The 23,192-nt window shown below is 50.4% G+C and overlaps 2 protein-coding genes across 10 annotated transcripts in view; one reads left to right on the top strand and one right to left on the bottom strand.

Moving 5' to 3' along the window:
• The window catches only part of LOC119843336 (butyrophilin subfamily 1 member A1-like), a 1,931,986-nt gene that overhangs the window by 1,309,854 nt on the left and 598,940 nt on the right, over positions 1-23,192 (bottom strand). The gene's annotated exons all lie outside the window — the stretch shown is intronic.
• The window catches only part of LOC119843287 (zinc finger protein 850-like), a 1,467,609-nt gene that overhangs the window by 1,436,220 nt on the left and 8,197 nt on the right, over positions 1-23,192 (top strand). For 2 of the 9 annotated variants that reach the window (XM_043496597.1, XM_043496598.1), the window contains exons 2-4: positions 6,986-7,017; positions 7,555-7,756; positions 8,246-8,359. In XM_043496597.1, the coding sequence (XP_043352532.1) occupies positions 6,994-7,017; positions 7,555-7,756; positions 8,246-8,359 (340 nt within the window). In that variant the 5' untranslated portion in view covers positions 6,986-6,993. Of the gene's footprint in view, positions 1-1,564; positions 1,574-4,528; positions 4,794-6,985; positions 7,018-7,554; positions 7,757-8,245; positions 8,360-8,723; positions 9,988-22,081; positions 22,294-23,192 lie in introns of those variants that run through there. The other 7 variants (XM_043496601.1, XM_043496602.1, XM_043496600.1 and 4 more) reach the window with 6 other exon arrangements.

The following is a 23,192-nucleotide window of genomic DNA, read 5'->3' as shown; positions in this document are numbered from 1 at the left end:
CTGGCTGTTCAAATGCAGCCCTCAGGCACTGAGCTTCAATGGTCCAGCCTGAGTGAAGCTTTCACCCTTCCCTTCACAAATATTATGGAGCGTACAGAACACGGCTATAAGCATAGGAATATTGTCATCGGCCAGCTCCAGCCTCCCATTTAGGCAGCACCAGCGGGCCTTTAAACAGCCAAAAGCACACTCAATAGTCATTCTGCACTTGCTCAGCCTGTTGTTGAACTGCTTCTGGCTGCTGTAAAAGTTCCCGGTGTATGACTTCATAAGCCACGGCATTAAGGGATAGGCAGGGTCTCCTAGGATCACAATGGGCATTTCAACTTCCCCTACGATGATCTGGTCCGCGAAGAAAGTCCCTGCTTGCAGCTTCTTGAACAGGCCAGTGTTCCAAAAGATGCATGCGTCATGCACCTTTCCAGACCAGCCTGCGTTAATGTCCGTGAAACACCCATGGTGATCTACAAGAGCCTGGAGAAATACCCCTTCCTATTAATGTACTCAGAGGCTAGGTGGTCTGGTGCCAGTATTGGAATATGTGTGCCATCTATCGCCCTCCGCAGTTAGGGAAGTCCATTTGTGCAAAGCCAGCCACAATGTCACGCATGTTGCCCAGAGTCACGGTCTTTCATAGCAAGATGCGATTAATGGCCCTGCACACTTCCGTCAACATGAGTCCAACGGTTGACTTCCTACTTTGAACTGGTTAGCGACTGATTGGTAGCAATCTGGAGTAGCCAGCTTCCACAGTGCAATCACCACGTGCTTCTCCAACAGCAGGGCAGCTCTCATTCTCATGTCCTTGTGCTGCAGGGCTGGGGCGAGCTCATCATACAATTCCATGAATGTGGCTTTCCTCATCCGAAAGTTCTGCAGCCAATGCTCATCATCCCAGACATGCATAACGACGTGATCCCACCACTCAGTGCTTGTTTCCCGAGCCCAAAAGTGGCGTTCCACTGTGGTCAGCACCTGCGTGAATGCCATAGGCAATTGCAAATCATAGATACTGCATGTGGTGAGATCAATGTCGGACACCTCTTGCCTTTGCATTTTAAGGAATAAGTCCACGGCCACTCGTGATGTGTTAGTGAGAGCGAGCAGTATATTGGTCAGCAGTGCAGGATCCATTCCTACAGACCGATGAGGCAGAGCATGCAGTAAACAAACAGTTGAAAGATGGTACCAAATGCGGATGGAAACAGAGGGACTGCTGGGAAGCGAAGCAATGCATCATGGGGCATTGGGACAGGACCCAGGATGCCCCGCGACCCCCTCTGCCTTCCCACAACACTTAGCGGCAGAAGAGGGAGAGATGCTCTCTGGGATGGGTGCCCAAAGTGCACCCGCCGAATACCGATGCATGTACCATAAGTGTGAATACGCTATTGCGCACACAGCTGACAGTGTGAACACACAACAGCAGTTTCCCTTCAGCGTTCTCTGAGCAGCGATGTAACTTTACTGCGCAGAACCTTGCCAGTGTAGACATACCCTGAAATGGGTAAGGAAGTTACTGCCTGATCCCTGCAGAGATGTGAGATACAGTCAGGAGCAGGAGCGGGAGAGGGTGGGTAGGTGTACAGGGCCTTGAAAGGGCACTGTTTGCTCTTGCAAGCCAGAGATCTGAGGCTGAGAACTGTGAACTCACTGCACATGTCCCAGAGAGAGAGAGAGAGAGGAAATGTCCTACGAGTGCTGGGTGAAGTCGTCCTCGAACTCTAAAGGACTACCAATGATGCCGCAAGAGAACTGATGTGGAGAGGGATTGGCATCTCCCCATTGCTGAGAGGAGGAGGCCGGGCAAATGCCTCTCTCATGGATTGTGTTTTTCTACCAGCTTTAACTTGTTCCTCTTTCCCTGGGCCACGTGTGTGGCTGGAGCAGCAATGTGCTGAACTAGGGCTGAAATTCACCCTGCCGAGCTGGGCGTTGGATGGGGAGGGGGTGGGGGGGTTAGGTTTTATTTCTTGGTTTGAAAAGAATAAAGAAGAATTTAGTTTCTCAAACCCCCCCAAAAAGAAAAGGAGTACTTGTGGCACCTTAGAGACTAACAAATTTATTAGAGCATAAGCTTTCATGAGCTACAGCTCACTGCATCCGATGAAGTGAGCTGTAGCTCACAAAAGCTTATGCTCTAATAAATTTGTTAGTCTCTAAGGTGCCACAAGTACTCCTTTTCTTTTTGCGAATACAGACTAACACGGCTGCTACTCTGAAACCTGTCAAACCCCCCAGTATCTCTTGTACTGAATTATGGGGGAGCGGGGGAGGAATGGTTTTTAATGCATTCACTCAGACGCTGTCTGGCTGTCACCCATTGACGCAGCTGGGGAAAAGGCTGGTATCATTCTGGGGTGTATTAACATGAGTGTTGTATGTAAGTTGCAGGGGGTCTTTGTCCTGCTCTGCTCGGCACTGGGGAGTCCTCAGCTGGAGTCCTGTGTCCGGTTCTGGGCACCACACTTTAGGAAAGATGAAGACAAATGGGATTGAGTCCCGAGGAGAGCAACAGAAAATGATCAAAGGTTTAGAAAACCTGACCAGTGGAGGAAGGTTTAAAAAAAATGGATCTATTAGTCTTGAGAAAGGAAAACTGGTGATGGTCTGCAGCCATGCTACGGGCTGTTATAGAGACTGGGAATCAGTTGTGCTCCATGGCCTCTGAAGGTAGGAGGAGAAGTAAAAGAGTTAAGATGCGAGGAGGGAGATTTAGGGTAGAGATTAGGAAAACTTTCTAACCGTCTGAATATTTAAGCTCAGGAATAGCTTCCAAGGGAGCTTGTGGAATTCTCAGCGTTGGAGGTGGCTTGGTTTTTTCAGCCCCTTGGCGGTGTTATTTCAACATCCCTGAGCTCCACACACTGCAGGTTCCGGCTGTGACTTTTTCTCAGGGTGCCCCAGACTGTGAATCTACCCCCTGCCTCAGTGCAAGGGAAACGTGCTTCTGCTTAACGGGCCTCAGTTTCCTGCCACCCCCAGCCTTTAGCTCTGCACCCAAACTCCCCAGGGCTCTGCCGGTCCTTACTTTGCCTGGCAGGTTAACACTAGGCGCAGCTTTGCCCTTGAACTCCTCTGAAGTGTCCTTCTGTAGTGTCCAGCCCCTTTTCACCGGACACTCAAATTCAAAGGCTGAGGCAAATCATCCCCAAAGGGACAATACCAGCTTGTTAGATTCAGTTGAGGATCGGTGCCAATATAACATCATAGCATTGAGATATGCATTTTAATGAAAACAAACAGGAGTTTATCAACTAAGGTTAAGAGATAGTGAAGCAATAAGACCAACAGGTTACACGTCAAACACCAGGTATAACAGGATTCATATAGTCTGAGTTTAACATTAACAAGTGTAATCCACGGCTAAAACATTCTCCCAAGGTCACCAGCCAACATTGCTGGGATCCCCCTTTCCATGAATGCAAAACACGCTCTCCTGTTTGCTTCCTGAAGGATTGCAGGGTGATGTTCTTCTCCCCCAGGTATTGTCCAGTAAACCGCTGAAGTGCCTCCCCCTCCCCTGACCCCATTGTTGGTTCTCCAGTGTGCTCTTTCTGTTGGTCCTAAATGTCAGTGGCTCTCAACCTTTCCTAACCACTGTACCCATTTCAGGAGGCTGATTTGTCTAGCCTACCTCCATGTTTCACCTCACTTCAAAACAACTTTGTTACAAAACCTGACAGAAAAATACAAAAGTGTTGCAGCCCCACTATTACTGAACAATTGCTTCCTTTCTCATTTTTACCATATCATTTTATAAAATAAATCAATTGGAATATAAATATTGTACTTACATTTCAGTGTTTGGTATATAGAGCTGAATAAACAAGTCAGTGTCTGTATTAAATTTTAGTTTGTCCTGACTTTGCTAGTGCTTTTTATGTAGCCTGTTATAAAACGAGGCAAATATCTAGACGAGTTGATGTACCCCCTGGAAGACGTCTGTGTACCCCCAGGGGTACAACTACCCCTGGCTGAGAACCACTGCTATATGCAAACAGTACTTCAAATGTGTTTGCTTACAATACTTCATCTACATTGAGCTGTAGCTCACGAAAGCTTATGCTCTAATAAATTTGTTAGTCTCTAAGGTGCCACAAGTACTCCTTTTCTTTTTGCGAATACAGACTAACACGGCTGCTACTATGAAACATGTTAACTGGGGGAGAGAGAAGACTAGATATCCCTTGGTCTAGCAAACCCTATTTGTCAACCCTGCCTGGATTCAGACTTTACAACAGTTTCCAGTATATAAAGTAGTTCCTTAAAAATCATCCGCCCACACTTCTTGCAATGATCTTGAGGACCAATATTAGAGACCTACCATGACCCACTGTGGATAAATACAATGAAAGCAATGCCTGAGGAGGAGTGAGTTGGTCAGGCCTCATCGTGGTTGCCCTCACAGAACAATGCACCCTTTTCTGGTCAACACAGAAGGGATCTTAGTGACAGAAGAGGCAGGGTCTGGGGCAGGGGGGCTGCAGCGCGGTGGGTTTATCGCTAGGACCCAGGAGCGGCTGGGTGGGAGCAATGGCCGGGCTCCCTGCGTCCCGGCCGCAGGAAGTGACTCGCAGCCGCTGCGGCGACTCTGGCTCCCGGCGAGATCCCCGAGCCCCGGCGGCTGGTGCTGGGAGCCCGGAGCCCTGGCTGCAGCCGGGAGAGGGGAATCTCCAGCCGGGCCCTTCCCGCGGCTCCCCGGGAGCCTCCCCCAGGGCAGAGCCCCCAGCCCGGCCAGGGCCCCCTTCCCGGCCCGGCCCCTGCCCCGGGGGGCCCCGCTCGGAGGGAAGGTGAGAGAGACCCGCCCCCCCGTCCCCCCCGGGCTGCAGGGGGCGGGTTTGGCCCCGGGCTGCTCCCCGCGGAACCGGCTGCGATTCCCTGCCCCGGGCCCCGGAAAGCTGCCGCTGTGTGCGGGGCGGGGGGCTGGGACAGCCCCACATGGGAGGGGGGTGCAGATAACGGGGGGGGGGTAACAGGGATGTGTGAGGCCGGGGGCAGGATGGGATGGGGGCGGGGCAGTGGTTGCACTGAAGGGAGGTTGGGGCGATGCCGGGGGGGGGGGGGGGGGGAATTACGGGGCTGAGGGGAACAAGGCGGGAATGGAGGGAAGATGGGGGCGGTGGCACTGTGGGGGGGGCATAAGGGGGGGAGGCTGGAGGCAGAGTGTGAGAGCAAGAGGAAACCGGCTGGGGAAGGGAGAGCCCTGGGGGCACGGAGAGGGCTGCAGGCGGAGGGGTGGGGAGAGATACAAGGCAGCTCCCCGCCCCGTGGGGTAAGGCAGGGTGAGGGGGCTGCCCTGCCCAGCAGCCAGTGGGGATTTGTTCCCCTACAAATGGTCAAAATAGCCGTGGGGGATGGGCAGGATGATCGTCCCTCCCGAGCTGGGCAGGACAGTCCTGAAGTGCAGAGTTCAAGTCCCGGTCCAGGGCGGAATGACTCCCGGACACCATTTGTGCCCCATTCCCCGTGCCAGGGCTCTGCGCCTGCCCGAGGCTCAGGGGCAGCGCCAGCCTGTTCCCCGTGGGGGGGGCTGAGGTGGGCCTTAGCCCCCCCTTCGCCATGAACCCCCGCTCCTCCTGTCCCCCCCGGAGGCCCCACCCGCTGGCCAGGCCAGAAGCTAGATCCGGGCCATAATAAGAGATTCCCAGGAGCCCCAGACCCGCCACCTACCCTGAGGGGTGGGCAGACGGGCCAAGGGATGCCCAGGGCAGGTGGAGGGTCAGGACTCCCTGCAGTGACCTGGGCCCCCTGGGCAGCTCTTATCATAGCCTGGCCAGGACACAGGGCTTCAGGGGGAAGAGGCGGAGCAGGGGGCGTGGCCTCAGGGAAAGGGGGCGGGGCTCCTGCCTTGTGAAAGGTGATCACACTGGGGGGGGGGGCAGGAGACTTCCCCCAAGGGCGGTGAATTTACAAGGCAAATGTCCACCCACTGCCCCTCCCCCCCAATTCTTATTTGTGTTTAAAGACAATTTTCTTAATTGGCAGGGGTGGGGTCCTGACTTCTGGGCTGACAGGACTGAACAGGGGCTGGTCTGATTTCTGCGTAGGATTCGATATCCAACCAGAGTAACTGCGAGCCGCAAGGAGTGGAATTGGGGTTTGGTTCAGTGGCAGTCGGTGTGTTCAGTTCTGGTTCAAGACACCCCAAAATGGTCCAGTTACCAGGAAGTGCCCCAGAAGGGGCAGGGTGGTGGCTTACTTCAGCGGGGAACTGAATTTGGGGCCTGGGGCCTGCCTCAGGTTGTGACAGTTGGAGGAAGGAGATGCCCCAAGGGGTGGGAATGGGTGAGGAAGCCTGCCTAAGGGGAAGAAGAATTGAGCAGCCTGTTTCCTTGGGCTTGAAGAGTTAATGTTAACTTCTGGGACAGGGAGCCCCCCACCTGTCTGCCCTCCCCCAACCCCCTGCTCCTATGGGCTGCCCCCTTCTCTTCTCCTTCTATTGGGACAGGCTGTTCCGGTAGCAATCAAATGCCTGGGTGTTGTTTTGTTGTCTTGTTTTATAATGAAAGTGAGATCAGAGTAGCTTTTGTTTTATCAAATATTGAGCTGAAAAACTGCTGAAACTTTATTTTAACTGGTAGCCATTTTTCCCTAAGTTCAATTCACACTGGCGCCGCGGCACTCCAGCGGGGGCGCACAAAACGTTATTCCACTCGCCAAGGTGGAGTACCAGCAGCGCTCTAGCCATGGAGTCAGAGCGCTCTGTGTACCTTGCCAGTGTGGACGGGTAGTGAGCTAGTGCGCCCAGGGCTCCTTTAATGCGCTCTAACTCGCAAGTGTAGCCAAGCCCTAAGATGAAAAATGATGGTTCAAGTCTGGTTCCAGGTCAGTTAAGCATATCGGGTTCAAGCTGGTTCTCTGGTTCTGTTCTGGTGTGAGTCCAGGTGGGCAACTGAAATCCCCAGCTGCTGAACTGTCCTCATAAGGAACTTCCATAGCAATAGCCATTTGCTCCAGATCATCCCAGCTTCAAGAACACAAGGAAGGGAAATGGCTGTGATGGAGCCAGCTCAGGTAGGGAATTTGTCAGGGAGGTTGTTGTGGGGGGGGGGGGTAGGGCCAGGAAACAGACAGGGTGAAGCAGAGAGGGGACAGGGTGATAAACCTGCTGAGACACATTCAACCTGGGCCAGATTTTCTGAACAGGCCCATTCCATTTCCCCCATTTCTGAAACAGGAAAAAAAAAAAAAAAAACCTGGGCAGAGCTAGGAAAACTGACCAGACTCCCAGAGCTGCAGCCTCACCCCACTGGCCAGAGGCTGCTGTGAAATACGAAGGGAAGCTGTTGGGATTCCTGTCCCTGTCTCCAGCTCAAAGCTCTGCTTCCCCTATCAGCTTATGCCCGGCAGGTGTGTTGTAAGTAAGAAGACCCTGCCCTGCTCCGTGTGCTGGGGGGGACAAGGAGCTCTCACCTTCTCCCCACCCCCTCAAGCCTCCTGGCTGCTCTGAGCAGGATGTGAGTGGGATTCTGCTTTTCTGAGCCTCCTCCCCTGTAACTAGTGGGATTGTGGCTGGGGCAGCAGGCGCTGAGTGGGGAACTGATGTTTCAGATGCCGGTGACCTTCAAGGAGGTGGCTGTGTATTTCACCGAGGGGCAGGGGACTCTGCTGGACCCCGCTCAGAGAGCCCTCTACAGGGACGTCATGCAGGAGAACTATGAGATGGTGACCTCACTGGGTAAGGGATTCCTGTGCCCTCAGCTATTAGATGCCGTGGGGTCTGCACGTCTGAATCTCGTCAAGTTCTTACATGGTCAGTTGGACTGGGGGGAGGGTTGCGTAGTTCACAACTGCAGTGAGGGAGAGATTTGCATCTATATACCCCCTTCAAGGGAACAGGGGATTCAGAAACCTAATGGACGTGCTAATTCATCCCCATCTCTCCAGCTTTCAGGGGATCAGAAGCAGAGTATTGTCCTGCCCGTATTATTTTTCCTTCATACCTGTTCACCTTGCTCCATCCGTGGGGAGGGCTCTAGGTTCTGCAGGCTTGGAAATAGGCAGGAGTTTAACACCAGAGCTGTGTGTATGTCAGCAAATCCCCCAGAGCAAATCTACCCTGAGACCTCCTAGTGAGGGTGTAACAACACCTCTGCGTCCTCAGATATCTGCTGCTCCCAAGAGGTCTGAGTTACCACAGTCCCATATAGGGTCAGGTTAAACTCAGGGAATGTTCCTTTTGACAAATATTCTACCAAGACTCTGTGAGCCCTGAGTTTCCCTGATTTCACCCCCTGCGCAGTATTCCCCATTCCCAAACCTGACCTGATTGCCCACCTGGAACGAGGGGAAGAGCCGTGGGTCCCAGATCTCCAGGCTGCTGAGGAAAGAGAGAGCCCGAGAGGCACCTGCACAGGTGAGGAATCAGGGAAACTGAGACAGAAACATCTGGCAAGTGAAGGAAAAAATTTGGACTACCAAAAACTTACTGTGAGTGAAAGCCGCCAGTTGTGCCCCATCTCAACCAGGTCAGGGCGGCAGTCAGCAGGAGTCATATCATGCAGATATCAGTCATGGCTTCCCACCCACCCTGTTAGCTTTGGAAATTTCCTCCCTGACTTTGCTTCCCTGGGAGTGTTTGGGAGGGATGTAGAGGCAAAATCCAATGTCTCCATCTCCCCAAAAGTAACTGTGTTGTGTTTTCACTCTTTGCTATTCCCCTTTCTGTCCTTTCTCCCCGGTGCAGGCAGTGACTCCTGTCTGGATTCTCTTTCTCCCAGCAGGTGATAGGACAGTGAGTGAGAACAAGGAGGAGAATCAGCAGGAGGAATATCCTGAGCAAGTGGAACTGCAGGAGAGGTTTCTGAGACACACTGAAGGGAATTTTTCCCAGTGCTTGGAGCAGGGAAATGCCTGGGGAGATCGACACAGATCAGAGATGCAGCTGGGAAACTATCCCGGGAAGAAACTGGATGAATCCACTGAACATGGCGGAGGATGCAAGGATCCCAAGGAAACCACAGTCCAGCAGACAAGTCACAATGAAGAGAAACCCTACAAATGCCTTTACTGTGGGAAAAGATTCCGTTTCAGTGCAAACCTTATTAAACATTGGAGAACCCACACAGGAGAGAAATCCTATGAATGCTTGGATTGTGGGAAAAGCTTCAGTGAGAAGTCACACTTTATTACACACCAGAGACTGCACACAGGAGAGAGACCCTATAAATGCCTGGAGTGCGGGAAAAAATTTAATGAGACATCACATCTTATGTCACATCACAGAACCCACACAGGAGAGAAGCCCTATAAATGCTTAGACTGTGGGAAAAGCTTCAGTAGGAAGCCTTATCTTATTAAACACCAGAGATTGCACACGGGAGAGAGACCCTATAAATGCCTTGAGTGTGGGAAAGGTTTTATCGAAAGTTCATCCCTTACTAAACATGAAAGAATCCACACAGGCGAAAGACCCTATACATGCCTTGAATGTGGGAAAAGCTTCATTCAGAAGTCAGAACTTATTATACACCAGAGACTACACACTGGAGAGAGACCTTATAAATGCCTTGAGTGTGGGAATGATTTCAGTAGTCGCTCCCGCCTTATTAAGCATCAGAGAATCCACACAGGTGACAAACCCTATAAATGCCTTGATTGTGGGAAAAGTTTTGTTGACAGAACAAAACTTACCACTCATCAGAGAATCCACACAGGAGAGAGACCCCATAAATGTTTAGACTGTGGGAAAAGCTTCATTGAGAAATCACAACTTATTCTACACCAGAGACTGCACACAGGAGAGAGACCCTTTCAATGCTATGAATGTGGGAAAAGCTTTATTCGGAGCTCAGCGCTTATTACGCATCAGAGAACCCACACAGGAGAGAGACCTTATAAATGCCTTGAGTGTGGGAAAGATTATAGTGAGCGCTCAAAGCTTATTACACATCAGAGAACCCACACAGGAGAAAGACCATACAAATGCTTGGACTGTGGGAAAACTTTCAGTCAGCGCTCACATCTTACTAAGCATGGGAGAATGCACATGGGAGAGACACCTTATAAATGTCTTGACTGTGGGGAAAGGTTCAGTAAGAGCTCAGAGCTCACCAAACATCAGAGAATACACAAGGGTGAGATACCCTAGGAATATCTTGACTGCAGACACACATCAGTGACCCACACAACAGAGAGACCTTGAATGTGGGGGAAGGTTTATTTGGTGCTCCCAGAGTATCAGGCATCTGCAAATCCGCACAGGGAAGAAACCTCTGAGATGTTCGCAGTGTGGGACATGGTCCACATGGAGCTAACACCATGTTGGACATCAGAAACTCCTCTACACAGCAGAGAAATTCTCTAAGGGCCCTGACTGGGGCTGGCCATGGTGACCAACCCATTTCCTCATTCCCTCGCGCATCAGGGGCATTTGGCTCCCAAGGACCTAGCTGCCCATCACTGCGGTGAGGATCCAGCAGCACCAAGCAGCAGCTGGTCAATGATCCTCTGGCTCTGCCTGGTCTAAGCAAACCCCAGGCAGAGGAGGAGAAGCCCACATGAGCCCCTCCTCCCTGCTGCAGCCCTGGCTGCTGAGCTGATGGGCCACAGGTGGGGGAAGGGAGAGAGAGAAATCCTCCTGCTGCTCCCTCTGCCTGGCTGAAGTTCCCCCCTTCTCCCTTCCCCTCCCAGCCAGGATCCCCCTGCCATGGAGATGAGGAGAAGGACACTTGGGCCAGGCCCCACTTTCACTCTAGATGCCTGTCCCCACCCCGCATCTTCCCCAGCCCCTGGGGTGGGCTCCCGCACTGACCTGGAGCTGTTCCTTGCATGGGGAATGTCCTTGGGGGCTAGTAACTCCTCCCTTCCTCAAATCCCCCAGGGCACTGGCCTATGGGCAATCAAATATTAAGGGACCAGGCCGATGAGTTATGGGGAGGAAACTGGGGATTGAATGGTTGGGGCTGGGGGAGCTGGGAAGCAGGGGGGAGTTGCGTGTTGGGGCTTTTGAGTGTTTGGGCATCATGGGATAAGAGAAGAGGGAGAGCACAGTGGCAGAGATTTGCTGTCTCTCATCACTCACCCTCTCTGCCCCTTCTCCCTGCCCCCTCTGAATTCAGACAGCACCACTGAGAGGGGCTGATTCCCACAGGGCCTTTTGTGGGAGGCCTGGAGATCCCACCTCTGACTCCGCAATATCAGCCTCTGAGCGTGTCCATGGTGGGAAATGTGGTCAGGATTAGCCAGCGCATCTCTGTGACCCTGCACCAGTTTTTCTAGTGTAAACTCTCCCTGAACATCTTATGTGCAAAGCTAAGATTTTGTCATGGATATTTTCAGTAAAAGTCGTGGACAGGTCACGGGCAATAAAGAAAAATTCATGGAAACCTGTCCACGACTTTTACTACTAATATCCATGACAAAATGGGAGAGAGAAGGCTCCAGCACCTATTGCTGCTGGGGCTCTGAGGTTCCATGTCAGCTGGGGAGGTGCGGGGGCTCTGGCTGGGGTCTCTGAGGGCCCCCCACCAGCACCTGCAGCTCGGAGCTCTGGAGCCGCCCCGCCATCCATGCCTGCTGGGAGCTATGGGGGGCCCCCAGCCGCCCGCAGTGACTCAAAGCTCTGGGAGCCACCCATTGCGGCAGGAGCTGTGGGGTAACCCCACGGCCTGCAGCAGGTCAGAGCCCGGGGGACAGCTCTCAGCTGCCATGGATGGCAGGGGGACCCCGCAGTTCCGAGCCACCACGGGCTGAAGTCACGGAGGTCTCTGGAAGTCACACGTTGCCTGAGTTCCACGACCTCCATAATAAAACTGTACCCTTACTTATCTGTTCTGACGCCCTCCCATTCGCAAAGTGATCGTTAGTCCTTGAGTTCCCCCTTTGGGGCCAGATTGTCTCATTCCTAGATAGTCTCACATTACACCAGGCCGTGCTGAAAAGCATTTAGTGTTTGTACATTTTCTCCCTTTATGCACAAGAATTAACTACATGCTAAATAAATGGGGAGCAGGGACAGTAAAATGTGGTGTTTTAGCGTCTGCTCTTTCAGGGCAATGGGGTGAGTCTCAGGGATTCCCTCCTTCCGCCATCACTGTCATGCTCCATTCTCGACACAGCAGCCCCTATCCAAGCAATGGAGAGTTTTATCCTGTCCCCGTTCTACCCCTCCATCTCCTAGGGTGTCACTTACCGCTGTGTCCCTGTATCTCCATGCTTAGGAATCACAGTTTGATGTCTATGATCCTAAGTCAGACTCCGGAGGGCTGGAGAAAAAGTGTCATAGACACAGAAGTGGGTGGGGAAATCCCATTGAACCTCAAAGCACAGTTTGACCTTTCAGATCTTGTAGCCCTTTTCCATCTATTGGTAAAATTGCTTCCTGGCTTTTTCCAGGCTAGTCCAGATGATTTGTACATTGGAAGATTTATCTTTCTCTTTCTTTTATTATGATGATGCTAAAACTTTTGCAACTAATACAACCAAATAATGAGGCTAGAAGTGAAGCCAGTTTAGCGGCTTCAGAAGAACATGGATAAATTTATTTTCCTGATTTTGAGTCTTAAACGATTCTCTGAGATTTTACTTTATGAACAAGAACATGTTTTATAGCCCACCCTGGATTGTGGGTTTTTCTCTCTTTGTGAAGGCCGTTTGGTCACATACTTGAATATTAGTTAAGTTTGACAGGATGTAGGTCAGATTCATTGAGGACTTGACAAGACAAATGATCATTTGCAGAATAGTCCTTTTTTAGATTTTATTTTGATCTTTATCTGTCCCTTTGTCATGAGATTTTTTTTGTGTGGTTTGAACAATGACAGTGATTAATATCTCTCAGCACAAACACTGGTGGTATGAGATATATTCACAGTGCTCGAGCCTGAGACTGAAACAGGGAATGAAGTTACTGCCTGATCCGTGAAGTGATGTAACATACCATTTGGAGGGGCAGAAGATAAGGGGAACAGAACTGGGAAACTGCTGGGTTTGCTCCTCAGAGCCAGACAGCTGAGGCTGAGAACTGTGAACTCGCTGCACCAGTGCCAGAGAGAAACTTGAATTGGATTGTGAGTGTCGTGGGAAGCTGCCCAGGAAATCTAAAGGACCATGAATGACACTCCAAAAAATGATGGGGGGGGGCAGCATCTCCCTATTGCAAAGATGCTGATGTTGGGCGTAGGCAAGAAGGGAGTTGGGGATATCAACAGACCTGGGCAGCCTTGAAGCCAGGCCGATACCCAGCATTGAGGCCAGAGGGAGATGGGCAACCTTACAGTCCAGCTGCTCACTGTGACACTGCGTCCCATATTCTTCATAGAGATATTATTATGGTATGATTATAGCATAACTATCATGTATTTTTTTCAAGATAGGTCATGTGAAAGATCATTGAAAAGGGTATGATTTACTGAATATGATTATCCTATTTGTATGCATCTATCTTTTTGTATCTGAAGTTAGAAATATTGGCTATGCATTTCTATTAGAAATGTGTTTACACTTGGGGAACACCCACTCGGCAAAAGATTGTCAATAGGACTGTCAAGCTAATACAAAAATTTATCACGATTAATCATGTGATTAAACAAATTAATTGCAATGAATAGTAAGATTAACAAAATTAATCACACGATTAATCGAACTGTTAAACAATTATAGAATACCATTTATTTAAATATTTTGGATGATTTTTACATTTTCAAATATATTGATTTCAATTACAACACAGGATACTAAGTGTACAATGCTCACTTCATATTTATTTTTGATTACAAGTATTTGCACTGTAAAAAAACAAAAGAAATAGTATTTTTCAATTCACCTAATACAAGTACTGTATTGCCATCTCTTTATCATGAAAGTTGAATTTACAAACGTAGAATTATGTACCAAAAAAAAACTGTATTCAAAAATAAGTGTAAAATTTTAGAGCCTGCAAGTCCACTCAGTCCTACTTCTTGTTCAGCCAATCAGACAAACAAATTTGTTTACATTTGTGGGAGGTAATACTTCCCGCTTCTTGTTTAGAATGTCACCTGAAAGTGAGAATAGGTGTTTTCATGACACTGGTGTAGCCGGCGTTGCAAGATATTTGCGTGCCAGATGTGCTAAAGATTCATACGTCCCTTCATGCTTCAACTATCTTCCAGAAGATATGTCCATGCTGATGACGGGTTCTGCTCAATAACAGTCCGAAGCAATGTGGATCAACACATGTTCATTTTCATTATCTGAGTCAGATGCCACCAGCAGAAGATAGATTTTCTTTTTTTGGTGGTTCAGGTTCTGTAGTTTCCACATCAGAGTGTTGCTCTTTCATGACTTCTGAAAGCATGCTCCACACCTCATCCCTCTCAGATTTTGGAAGGCACTTCAGATTCTTAAACCTTGGGTCAAGTGCTGTAGCTATCTTTAGAAATCTCACATTGGTACCTTCTTTGCGTTTTGTCAAATCTACAGTGAAAGTGTTCTTAAATGAAACAACATGTGCTGGGTCATCATCTGAGACTGCTATAACATGGAATATATGGCAGAATGCAGATAAAACAGAGCAGGAGACATACTATTCTGCCCAAAGGAGTTCAATCAAAAATGTAATAATGTATTATTTTTTTTAATGAGCATCATCAGCATGGAAGCATGTCCCCAGGAACAGTCGCTGAAGCATGAAGGGGCATATGAATGTTTAGCATACCTTGCACTTAAAAACCTTGCATTGCTGGCTACAAAAGTGCCATGTGAACTCCTGTTCTCACTTTCAGGTGACATTGTAAATAAGAAGCCAGCAGCATTATCTCCTGCAAATGTAAACAAACTTGTTTGTCTTAGAGATTGGCTGAACTGAGTGGACTTGTAGGCTCTAAAGTTTTACATTGTTTTGCTTTTGAGTGCAGTTATGTAACAAAAAAATCTAGATTTGTAAATTTCACTTTCATGATAAAGAGATTGCACTTCAGTACTTATTGAGGTGAATTGAAAAATACTATTTCTTTTGTTTATCATTTTTACACTGCAGATAGTTGGAATAAAAATAATATGCACTTTGATTTCAATTACAACACAGGATACAATACATATGAAAATGTAGAAAAACATCCAAAATATTTAATACATTTAAATTGGTATTCTATTGTTTAACAATGCAATTAAAACTGTGATTAATCATGATTAATTTTTTAATCGTGATTCATTTTTTGAGTTAATCATGTGAGTTAACTGCAATTAATCTACAGCCCTAATTGGCAGTCTAAATAGAATCATAGAATCATAGAATCATAGAATATCAGGGTTGGAAGGGACCCCAGAAGGTCATCTAGTCCAACCCCCTGCTCAAAGCAGGACCAAGTCCCAGTTAAATCATCCCAGCCAGGGCTTTGTCAAGCCTGACCTTAAAAACCTCTAAGGAAGGAGATTCTACCACCTCCCTAGGTAACGCATTCCAGTGTTTCACCACCCTCTTAGTGAAAAAGTTTTTCCTAATATCCAATCTAAACCTCCCCCATTGCAACTTGAGACCATTACTCCTCGTTCTGTCATCTGCTACCATTGAGAACAGTCTAGAGCCATCCTCTTTGAAACCCCCTTTCAGGTAGTTGAAAGCAGCTATCAAATCCCCCCTCATTCTTCTCTTCTGCAGACTAAACAATCCCAGCTCCCTCAGCCTCTCCTCATAAGTCATGTGCTCTAGACCCCTAATCATTTTTGTTGCCCTTCGTTGTACTCTTTCCAATTTATCCACATCCTTCCTGTAGTGTGGGGCCCAAAACTGGACACAGTACTCCAGATGAGGCCTCACCAGTGTCGAATAGAGGGGAACGATCACGTCCCTCGATCTGCTCGCTATGCCCCTACTTATACATCCCAAAATGCCATTGGCCTTCTTGGCAACAAGGGCACACTGCTGACTCATATCCAGCTTCTCGTCCACTGTCACCCCTAGGTCCTTTTCCGCAGAACTGCTGCCGAGCCATTCGGTCCCTAGTCTGTAGCGGTGCATTGGATTCTTCCATCCTAAGTGCAGGACCCTGCACTTATCCTTATTGAACCTCATTAGATTTCTTTTGGCCCAATCTTCCAATTTGTCTAGGTCCTTCTGTATCCTATCCCTCCCCTCCAGCGTATCTACCACTCCTCCCAGTTTAGTATCATCCGCAAATTTGCTGAGAGTGCAATCCACACCATCCTCCAGATCATTTATGAAGATATTGAACAAAACGGGCCCCAGGACCGACCCCTGGGGCACTCCACTTGACACCGGCTGCCAACTAGACATGGAGCCATTGATCACTACCCGTTGAGCCCGACAATCTAGCCAGCTTTCTACCCACCTTATAGTGCATTCATCCAGCCCATACTTCCTTAACTTGCTGACAAGAATGCTGTGGGAGACCGTGTCAAAAGCTATGCTAAAGTCAAGAAACAATACATCCACTGCTTTCCCTTCATCCACAGAACCAGTAATCTCATCATAAAAGGCGATTAGATTAGTCAGGCATGACCTTCCCTTGGTGAATCCATGCTGACTGTTCCTGATCACTTTCCTCTCCTCTAAGTGCTTCAGGATTGATTCTTTGAGGACCTGCTCCATGATTTTTCCAGGGACTGAGGTGAGGCTGACCGGCCTGTAGTTCCCAGGATCCTCCTTCTTCCCTTTTTTAAAGATGGGCACTACATTAGCCTTTTTCCAGTCATCCGGGACTTCCCCCGTTCGCCACGAGTTTTCAAAGATAATGGCCAAGGGCTCTGCAATCACAGCCGCCAATTCCTTCAGCACTCTCGGATGCAATTCGTCCGGCCCCATGGACTTGTGCACGTCCAGCTTTTCTAAATAGTCCCTAACCACCTCTATTTCTACAGAGGGCTGGCCATCTCTTCCCCATTTTGTGTTGCCCAGCACAGCAGTCTGGGAGCTGACCTTGTTAGTGAAAACAGAGGCAAAAAAAGCATTGAGTACATTAGCTTTTTCCACATCCTCTGTCACTAGCTTGCCTCCCTCATTCAGTAAGGGGCCCACACTTTCCTTGGCTTTCTTCTTGTTGCCAACATACCTGAAGAAACCCTTCTTGTTACTCTTGACATCTCTTGCTAGCTGCAGCTCCAGGTGCGATTTGGCCCTCCTGATATCTTTCCTACATGCCCGAGCAATATTTTTATACTCTTCCCTGGTCATATGTCCAACCTTCCACTTCTTGTAAGCTTCTTTTTTATGTTTAAGATCCGCTAGGATTTCACCATTAAGCCAAGCTGGTCGCCTGCCATATTTACTATTCTTTCGACTCATCGGGATGGTTTGTCCCTGTAACCTCAACAGGGATTCCTTGAAATACAGCCAGCTCTCCTGGACTCCCTTCCCTTTCATGTTAGTCCCCCAGGGGATCCTGGCCATCTGTTCCCTGAGGGAGTCAAAGTCTGCTTTCCTGAAGTCCAGGGTCCGTATCCTGCTGCTTACCTTTCTTCCCTGCGTCAGGATCCTGAACTCAACCAACTCATGGTCACTGCCTCCCAGATTCCCATCCACTTTTGCTTCCCCCACTAATTCTACCCGGTTTGTGAGCAGCAGGTCAAGAAAAGCGCTCCCCCTAGTTGGCTCCCCTAGCACTTGCACCAGGAAATTGTCCCCTACGCTTTCCAAAAACTTCCTGGATTGTCTATGTACCGCTGTATTGCTCTCCCAGCAGATATCAGGAAAATTAAAGTCACCCATGAGAATCAGGGCATGCGATCTAGTAGCTTCCGTGAGTTGCCGGAAGAAAGCCTCATCCACCTCATCCCCCTGGTCCGGTGGTCTATAGCAGACTCCCACCATGACATCACTCTTGTTGCACACACTTCTAAACTTAATCCAGAGACACTCAGGTTTTTCCACAGTTTCGTACCGGAGCTCTGAGCAGTCATACTGCTCCCTTACATACAGTGCTACTCCCCCACCTTTTCTGCCCTGCCTGTCCTTCCTGAACAGTTTATAACCATCCATGACTGTACTCCAGTCATGTGAGTTATCCCACCAAGTCTCTGTTATTCCAATCACGTCATAATTCCTTGACATCACCAGGACCTCCAGTTCTCCCTGCTTGTTTCCAAGGCTTTGTGCATTTGTATATAAGCACTTGAGATAACCTGTTGATCGCCCCTCATTCCCAGTATGAGGCAGGAGCCCTCCCCTCACAGACCTTCCTGCCTGTGCTTCCTCCCGGTATCCCGCTTTCCCACTTACCTCAGGGCTTTGGTCTCCTTCCCCCGGTGAACCTAGTTTAAAGCCCTCCTCACTAGGTTAGCCAGCCTGCTGGCAAAGATGTTCTTCCCTCTCTTCGTAAGATGGAGCCCGTCTCTGCCCAGCACTCCTCCTTCATGGAACACCATCCCATGGTCAAAGAATCCAAAGCCTTCTCTCCGACACCACCTGCGTAGCCATTCGTTGACCTCCACGATTCGACGGTCCCTACCCAGGCCTTTTCCTTCCACGGGGAGGATGGACGAGAACACCACTTGCGCCTCCAACTCCTTTATCCTTCTTCCCAGAGCCACGTAGTCCGCAGTGATCCGCTCAAGGTCATTCTTGGCAGTATCATTGGTGCCCACGTGGAGAAGCAGGAAGGGGTAGCGATCCGAGGGCTTGATGAGTCTCGGCAGTCTCTCCGTCACATCACGAATCTTAGCCCCTGGCAAGCAGCAGCAGCATAGCTGGCTGGGAAGGGCCATTAGGAAGAACAATAGGTTTTAAAAGAAGCTAATCTCCCACTTGAAAGCCTTCCTGAAGACCCTACAAATAGCCTGGAGTCATGGCTGTTGTGACACTACAAAGTCATGTGACCAGATCATGGTACTGGATTCCATCTTGGAAAACTAGTGCCTTTCCACTGAAAGGCATGGGAACCAAGCGTGGAGACAAATGGTGCTCGTCACATACAAAATCTATTTAAGACAGAGGAGAGACATCAGCATGGTTCTTCGCTGACTCCCCGCCCAAAGGAGATTCTGGGAAACCCTGGAGGAAAAAGGACTGAACTGGGGGGAAGTGCTGAAGCCAGGCTAGAGGGGTTTCTAGACCGTGAAGAATACCTGGGGGTTTTAAGCTGTAAGCAAGGGCAGCCGGCCCCTTAAGAATCTCTGTAACCAGTTTAAATAATTATTTAGGGTGAGAAGTTGCTACTCATATCCAATCTCTTTAGTATATAAAGCTTAGATTGTGCTTTGTTTATTTGCTAGATTATCTGCTTTGATTGGTTTGCTATCCCTTTATAATCCCTTAAAATCTATCTTTTGTAGTTAATAAACTTGTTTTTGCTTTATCTAAAACAGTGTGTGTGGGAGTCGTAACTTGGGGCAGTAAGCTGTGTATATTCCTTTCCACATTGAGGGAGGGGGCAAATTTCATGAGCTTATGCTGTACAGTTCCTTGTGTGGCACAAGATGGTATACACTGGATTTACACTTGGGGTGGGGAAGCATGCCTTAGGAAGTGGGAGGAGCCTTAGCTGTGCCTTCCCATGCAGAGCTGATCACAGAGTCTGTATGAACTCCAGCTGGGTGTGTCCCTACCTGTATATGTGCTGGTAAAGTGCAGACTGAAGCCTGGGAGAGGGCTTGGCAGGCTGGTCACAGCAGTGCAGTGTATAGGAAGTCCAGGCTGGTGGGTCAGGCGAGCTCAGTGGTACCTCAGTTCCAGATGGCACCCTGGGAGGAACCTGTCACAATCTCCTTCCATCTACTGCAGTGTCCTGTGTGGGGATGAGAGAGACTATCTCTGCCCCACTCACCCCACACTGCATCCCTCTTGTAACTAACCCTCTGTGCCCCATGTTCACGACCTGTGTATGGTTATGATATATAGTGTACAAAGTATACCAGGTGAGGGATCATTGAAAAACTCATGATCTGTTTAATATTACGCTGTTGAAATGCGTGTAACACCAGTGCATGTAGAATGGTGAGATTTTACTGTGTGTTTGTTACTAGGGTGACCATATTCCAGGTTCTCAAAAAGGATGCTGATGAGGAGGATAGCTGGAGGAGGGTGAAGTTTTGGGTGCTGAGGGGGTACTCACAAGGTGAGGGCAGTGTCAGTCGCTGGCAACATCAGGCTGCAGACACGATCCTAGAATGCAGCAACAGCCATCCCTCAGCACCTACCTGTTGGGAGCCAGGGTGTGGGCTGTTCCCCTCTCAGTTTGACACTATACTATTGATAACTACTCGGAGTAGTAGATATCTCCCCTCTGTTTTTTCCACCAAATGCATCCGATGAAGTGAGCTGTAGCTCACGAAAGCTTATGCTCTAATAAATTTGTTAGTCTCTAAGGTGCCACAAGTACTCCTTTTCTTTTTACTCAGAGTACAGTCTTTCAGCCGGTCGTGCATCCACCTTACAATAATTTCATCTAGACCAATGAATTCCTCCCTGCTGGTCAGAACTGAGCCTAACCTGGCTGCCCCCTGGGTACTTCCCCCACCATCGGAAAGCAGAAGTTGTCCCGACGCGTTCCCAGAACTTATTGCATGTTGGGTGCTACTAGGGTGGTCAGGTGGCTGGTTTTCGACCAGAAAGTCCAGTCTAAACGGGGAGCTAACAGTGATTGGTCAGATCTAGTGACCGGACACCCAAAGTCCAGTTGCTGGGAGAGCCTTGGGGGGAAAGGCAGGGCAGGGGCTGAGCTTATGGGGAAGAGGCAGGGCAGGGTGGGACCTTGGGGGAAAGAGGTGGGGCAAGGGAAGTTCCAGCACTGCTGCTGGTGTGTCTGGTTTTTAAAAATTACCAAGTTGGCCACCCAGGTAGCTAGCTGAGAGGCTGTGAAAAATATGAACAAACATACAAATATCACTTTTCACAGCAGCAGACTTACTAGCTAGCAATAAATAAATAATGATTTTGTTGTGTATATGGGTAAGGGGACTGTTGGCCTCAAGATCCTGAGACTGACAGTGGGCAGGGGCCAATGCTCCAGGTCAGCCTGGTGGACAGGGCAGGCAGGCCGGCCAATGAGGAAGTCAGGAGGTTGGGGTCACATCCTCTCTGTGAGCTGTAGGGGGCAGAGCAGGGCGGGAGGCGCTAAGGTGAGAGCAGAGCGGTGCTGGGAACAGAGCAGCACCAGCCAGAGTCAGAGAGGTGCAGCCCAGGGAGCTGAGCTGGAGGCAGAGCAGCAGCAGCCCTGAGACAGAGGGAAGCTGGGGCTGGAGCAGTCCAGAGCCGGGTGCAGTGAGCAGCTGGGGAGAGCGAGGGGGGACCCTGGGCAGAGGAACCAGTGCAGGGAGACATCTCCAGCCAAGAGGGCTTGCAGGCTGGACTGGGAGGGGGATCATAACACCAATGGGGGTGCGATGCTAGGAAGAAAGGTCCTGCCACTGAGAGCATCAGGGCGTGAAGACACCACCAGAGCAAGTGTCCAGCCTGCAGCATCCCTGCAGCACAGCCAGGGCCTGGGAGTGGGACGTGTGAGGAACAGACTGTGAATTTTCCTTACATTTCAGAAATGCCTGTTTGTGGTTCATCCCACAGAGCGGGGTCATGGTTTTTCCTTTAACCTTTCCCATTTTTTCCCCTTAATTTGTTTTAATTAGTTGCTGTTTAATAAATTGTATTGGTTCTAAACTCTATGCAATGGTCAGGGAAGCATCTGGAGTGGGGACGCCCTAGTCCCTGTCCTGAATGATCACAACAAAATTGGGGATCGAGCTGCTCATGAATCCTGGGCCCAATAAGTCCCTTATCGGGGTTTCAGGGACTAGAGTGGAAGGGGAGTCCTGGAGGGCAGGCAGGCCTCTGGGTGAAGGGTGTGGGAGCAAGGACTCAGATCCTTCTGCTATTTGATTGGTATAAGCCAGGAAAGATCTCCACCATATGGGGACCATTCCTCCAGGAACCTCTGTGCATATTTATTGGTTTTTCCTAAAGTTAATTAAGTATTTTAGCGAAAAGTGTCAGCGCGGCCACCAGCGAGAGCTACTGGCAACACTCTGAGGCCACCAAAAATTTGGTCATGAGAACCCCTGGGCTAGATGATCATGATGGGCCCTTCTGAATGTAAAGTCTGTGAGTCAACAGAAGCCAGACACAGAGAGGCGAAGTGCAGTTCGGAGGATATCGCTAGGACCCGGGAGCGGCTGGGAGGCGGCTCTGGGGGGAGCGATCCTGGGGCCCGGCCGCAGGAAGTGACTCGCAGCCGCTGCGGCGACTCTGGCTCCCGGCGAGATCCCCGAGCCCCGGCGGCTGGTGCTGGGAGCCCGGAGCCCTGGCTGCAGCCGGGAGAGGGGAATCTCCAGCCGGGCCCTTCCCGCGGCTCCCCGGGAGCCTCCCCCAGGGCAGAGCCCCCGGCCCGGCCCCTGCCCCGGGGGGCCCCGCTCGGAGGGAAGGTGAGAGAGACCCGCCCCCCCGTCCCCCCCGGGCTGCAGGGGGAGGGTTTGGCCCCGGGCTGCTCCCCGCGGAGCCGGCTGCGATTCCCTGCCCCGGGCCCCGGAAAGTTGCCGCCAGCTGCCGCTGTGTGCGGGGCGGGGGGAGCCAGCCTGGGCAGCGCTGGGTTGGGGCTGGGGCTGGGACAGACACTCGGGAGGGTGCTGAAGAGGGCCCGGGGGGGTGTGAGGGTAAGGGGGGGGATTTAGGGGGCAGGATGGGATGGGGCGGGGGGGCGCTGAAGGGAGGATGGGGCGATGCAGGGGAATTAGGGGAAACTTATGGGGCGGATGGGAACAGGGCTGCAATAGAAGGAAACTCTGAGTGGGGGGCACTGCGAAGGAAAAGGGGGGATGTGGGGTGGGAGATCTGGGGGGAGACTGTGAGAGCAAGAGCAGACTGGGGAAGGGGGAGAAACCGGGTAGGGGTCGGGGAGAATGAGAGGGAGAGGTACAAGGGCAGCTCCCCCACCCCATGGGGCAGGAGAGGGGGAAGAGCTGCCCCACCCAGCAGCCAGACGGGAATTTCTGTAGCGCAATTAGTCAATGAAGCTTTGGAGGTGGAGGCTTCCATCTAAGGGCTCAGAAGCTACAAGGCAAATATCCAGACACCCCCCTCCCCCCCGCTACACACCCCCTGCTCCCAATTTATGATTTTCAGACACATTCATGATTTTGGGGTCTGTCTCGTGAGTGTTCGGGGCTCCCCAGGGCCCTGGTCTGATTTCCGGGCAGGATTCAGATCTCGGCCACACCGGAGTCAGACCGGAGTCACTGCTGACGCTGGCAGGGGGGTGAGTGCGGAGGGGCCAATGAGATCAGCCTCTGCCTGCCTGTCCCTGGGGGCTGCAGGGGCAGGATCG

Source organism: Dermochelys coriacea, chromosome 14, assembly GCF_009764565.3.
Source record: "Dermochelys coriacea isolate rDerCor1 chromosome 14, rDerCor1.pri.v4, whole genome shotgun sequence".
NCBI classification, from domain to species: Eukaryota; Metazoa; Chordata; order Testudines; family Dermochelyidae; genus Dermochelys; species Dermochelys coriacea.
This window is presented reverse-complemented; position numbering and strand designations above follow the sequence as displayed.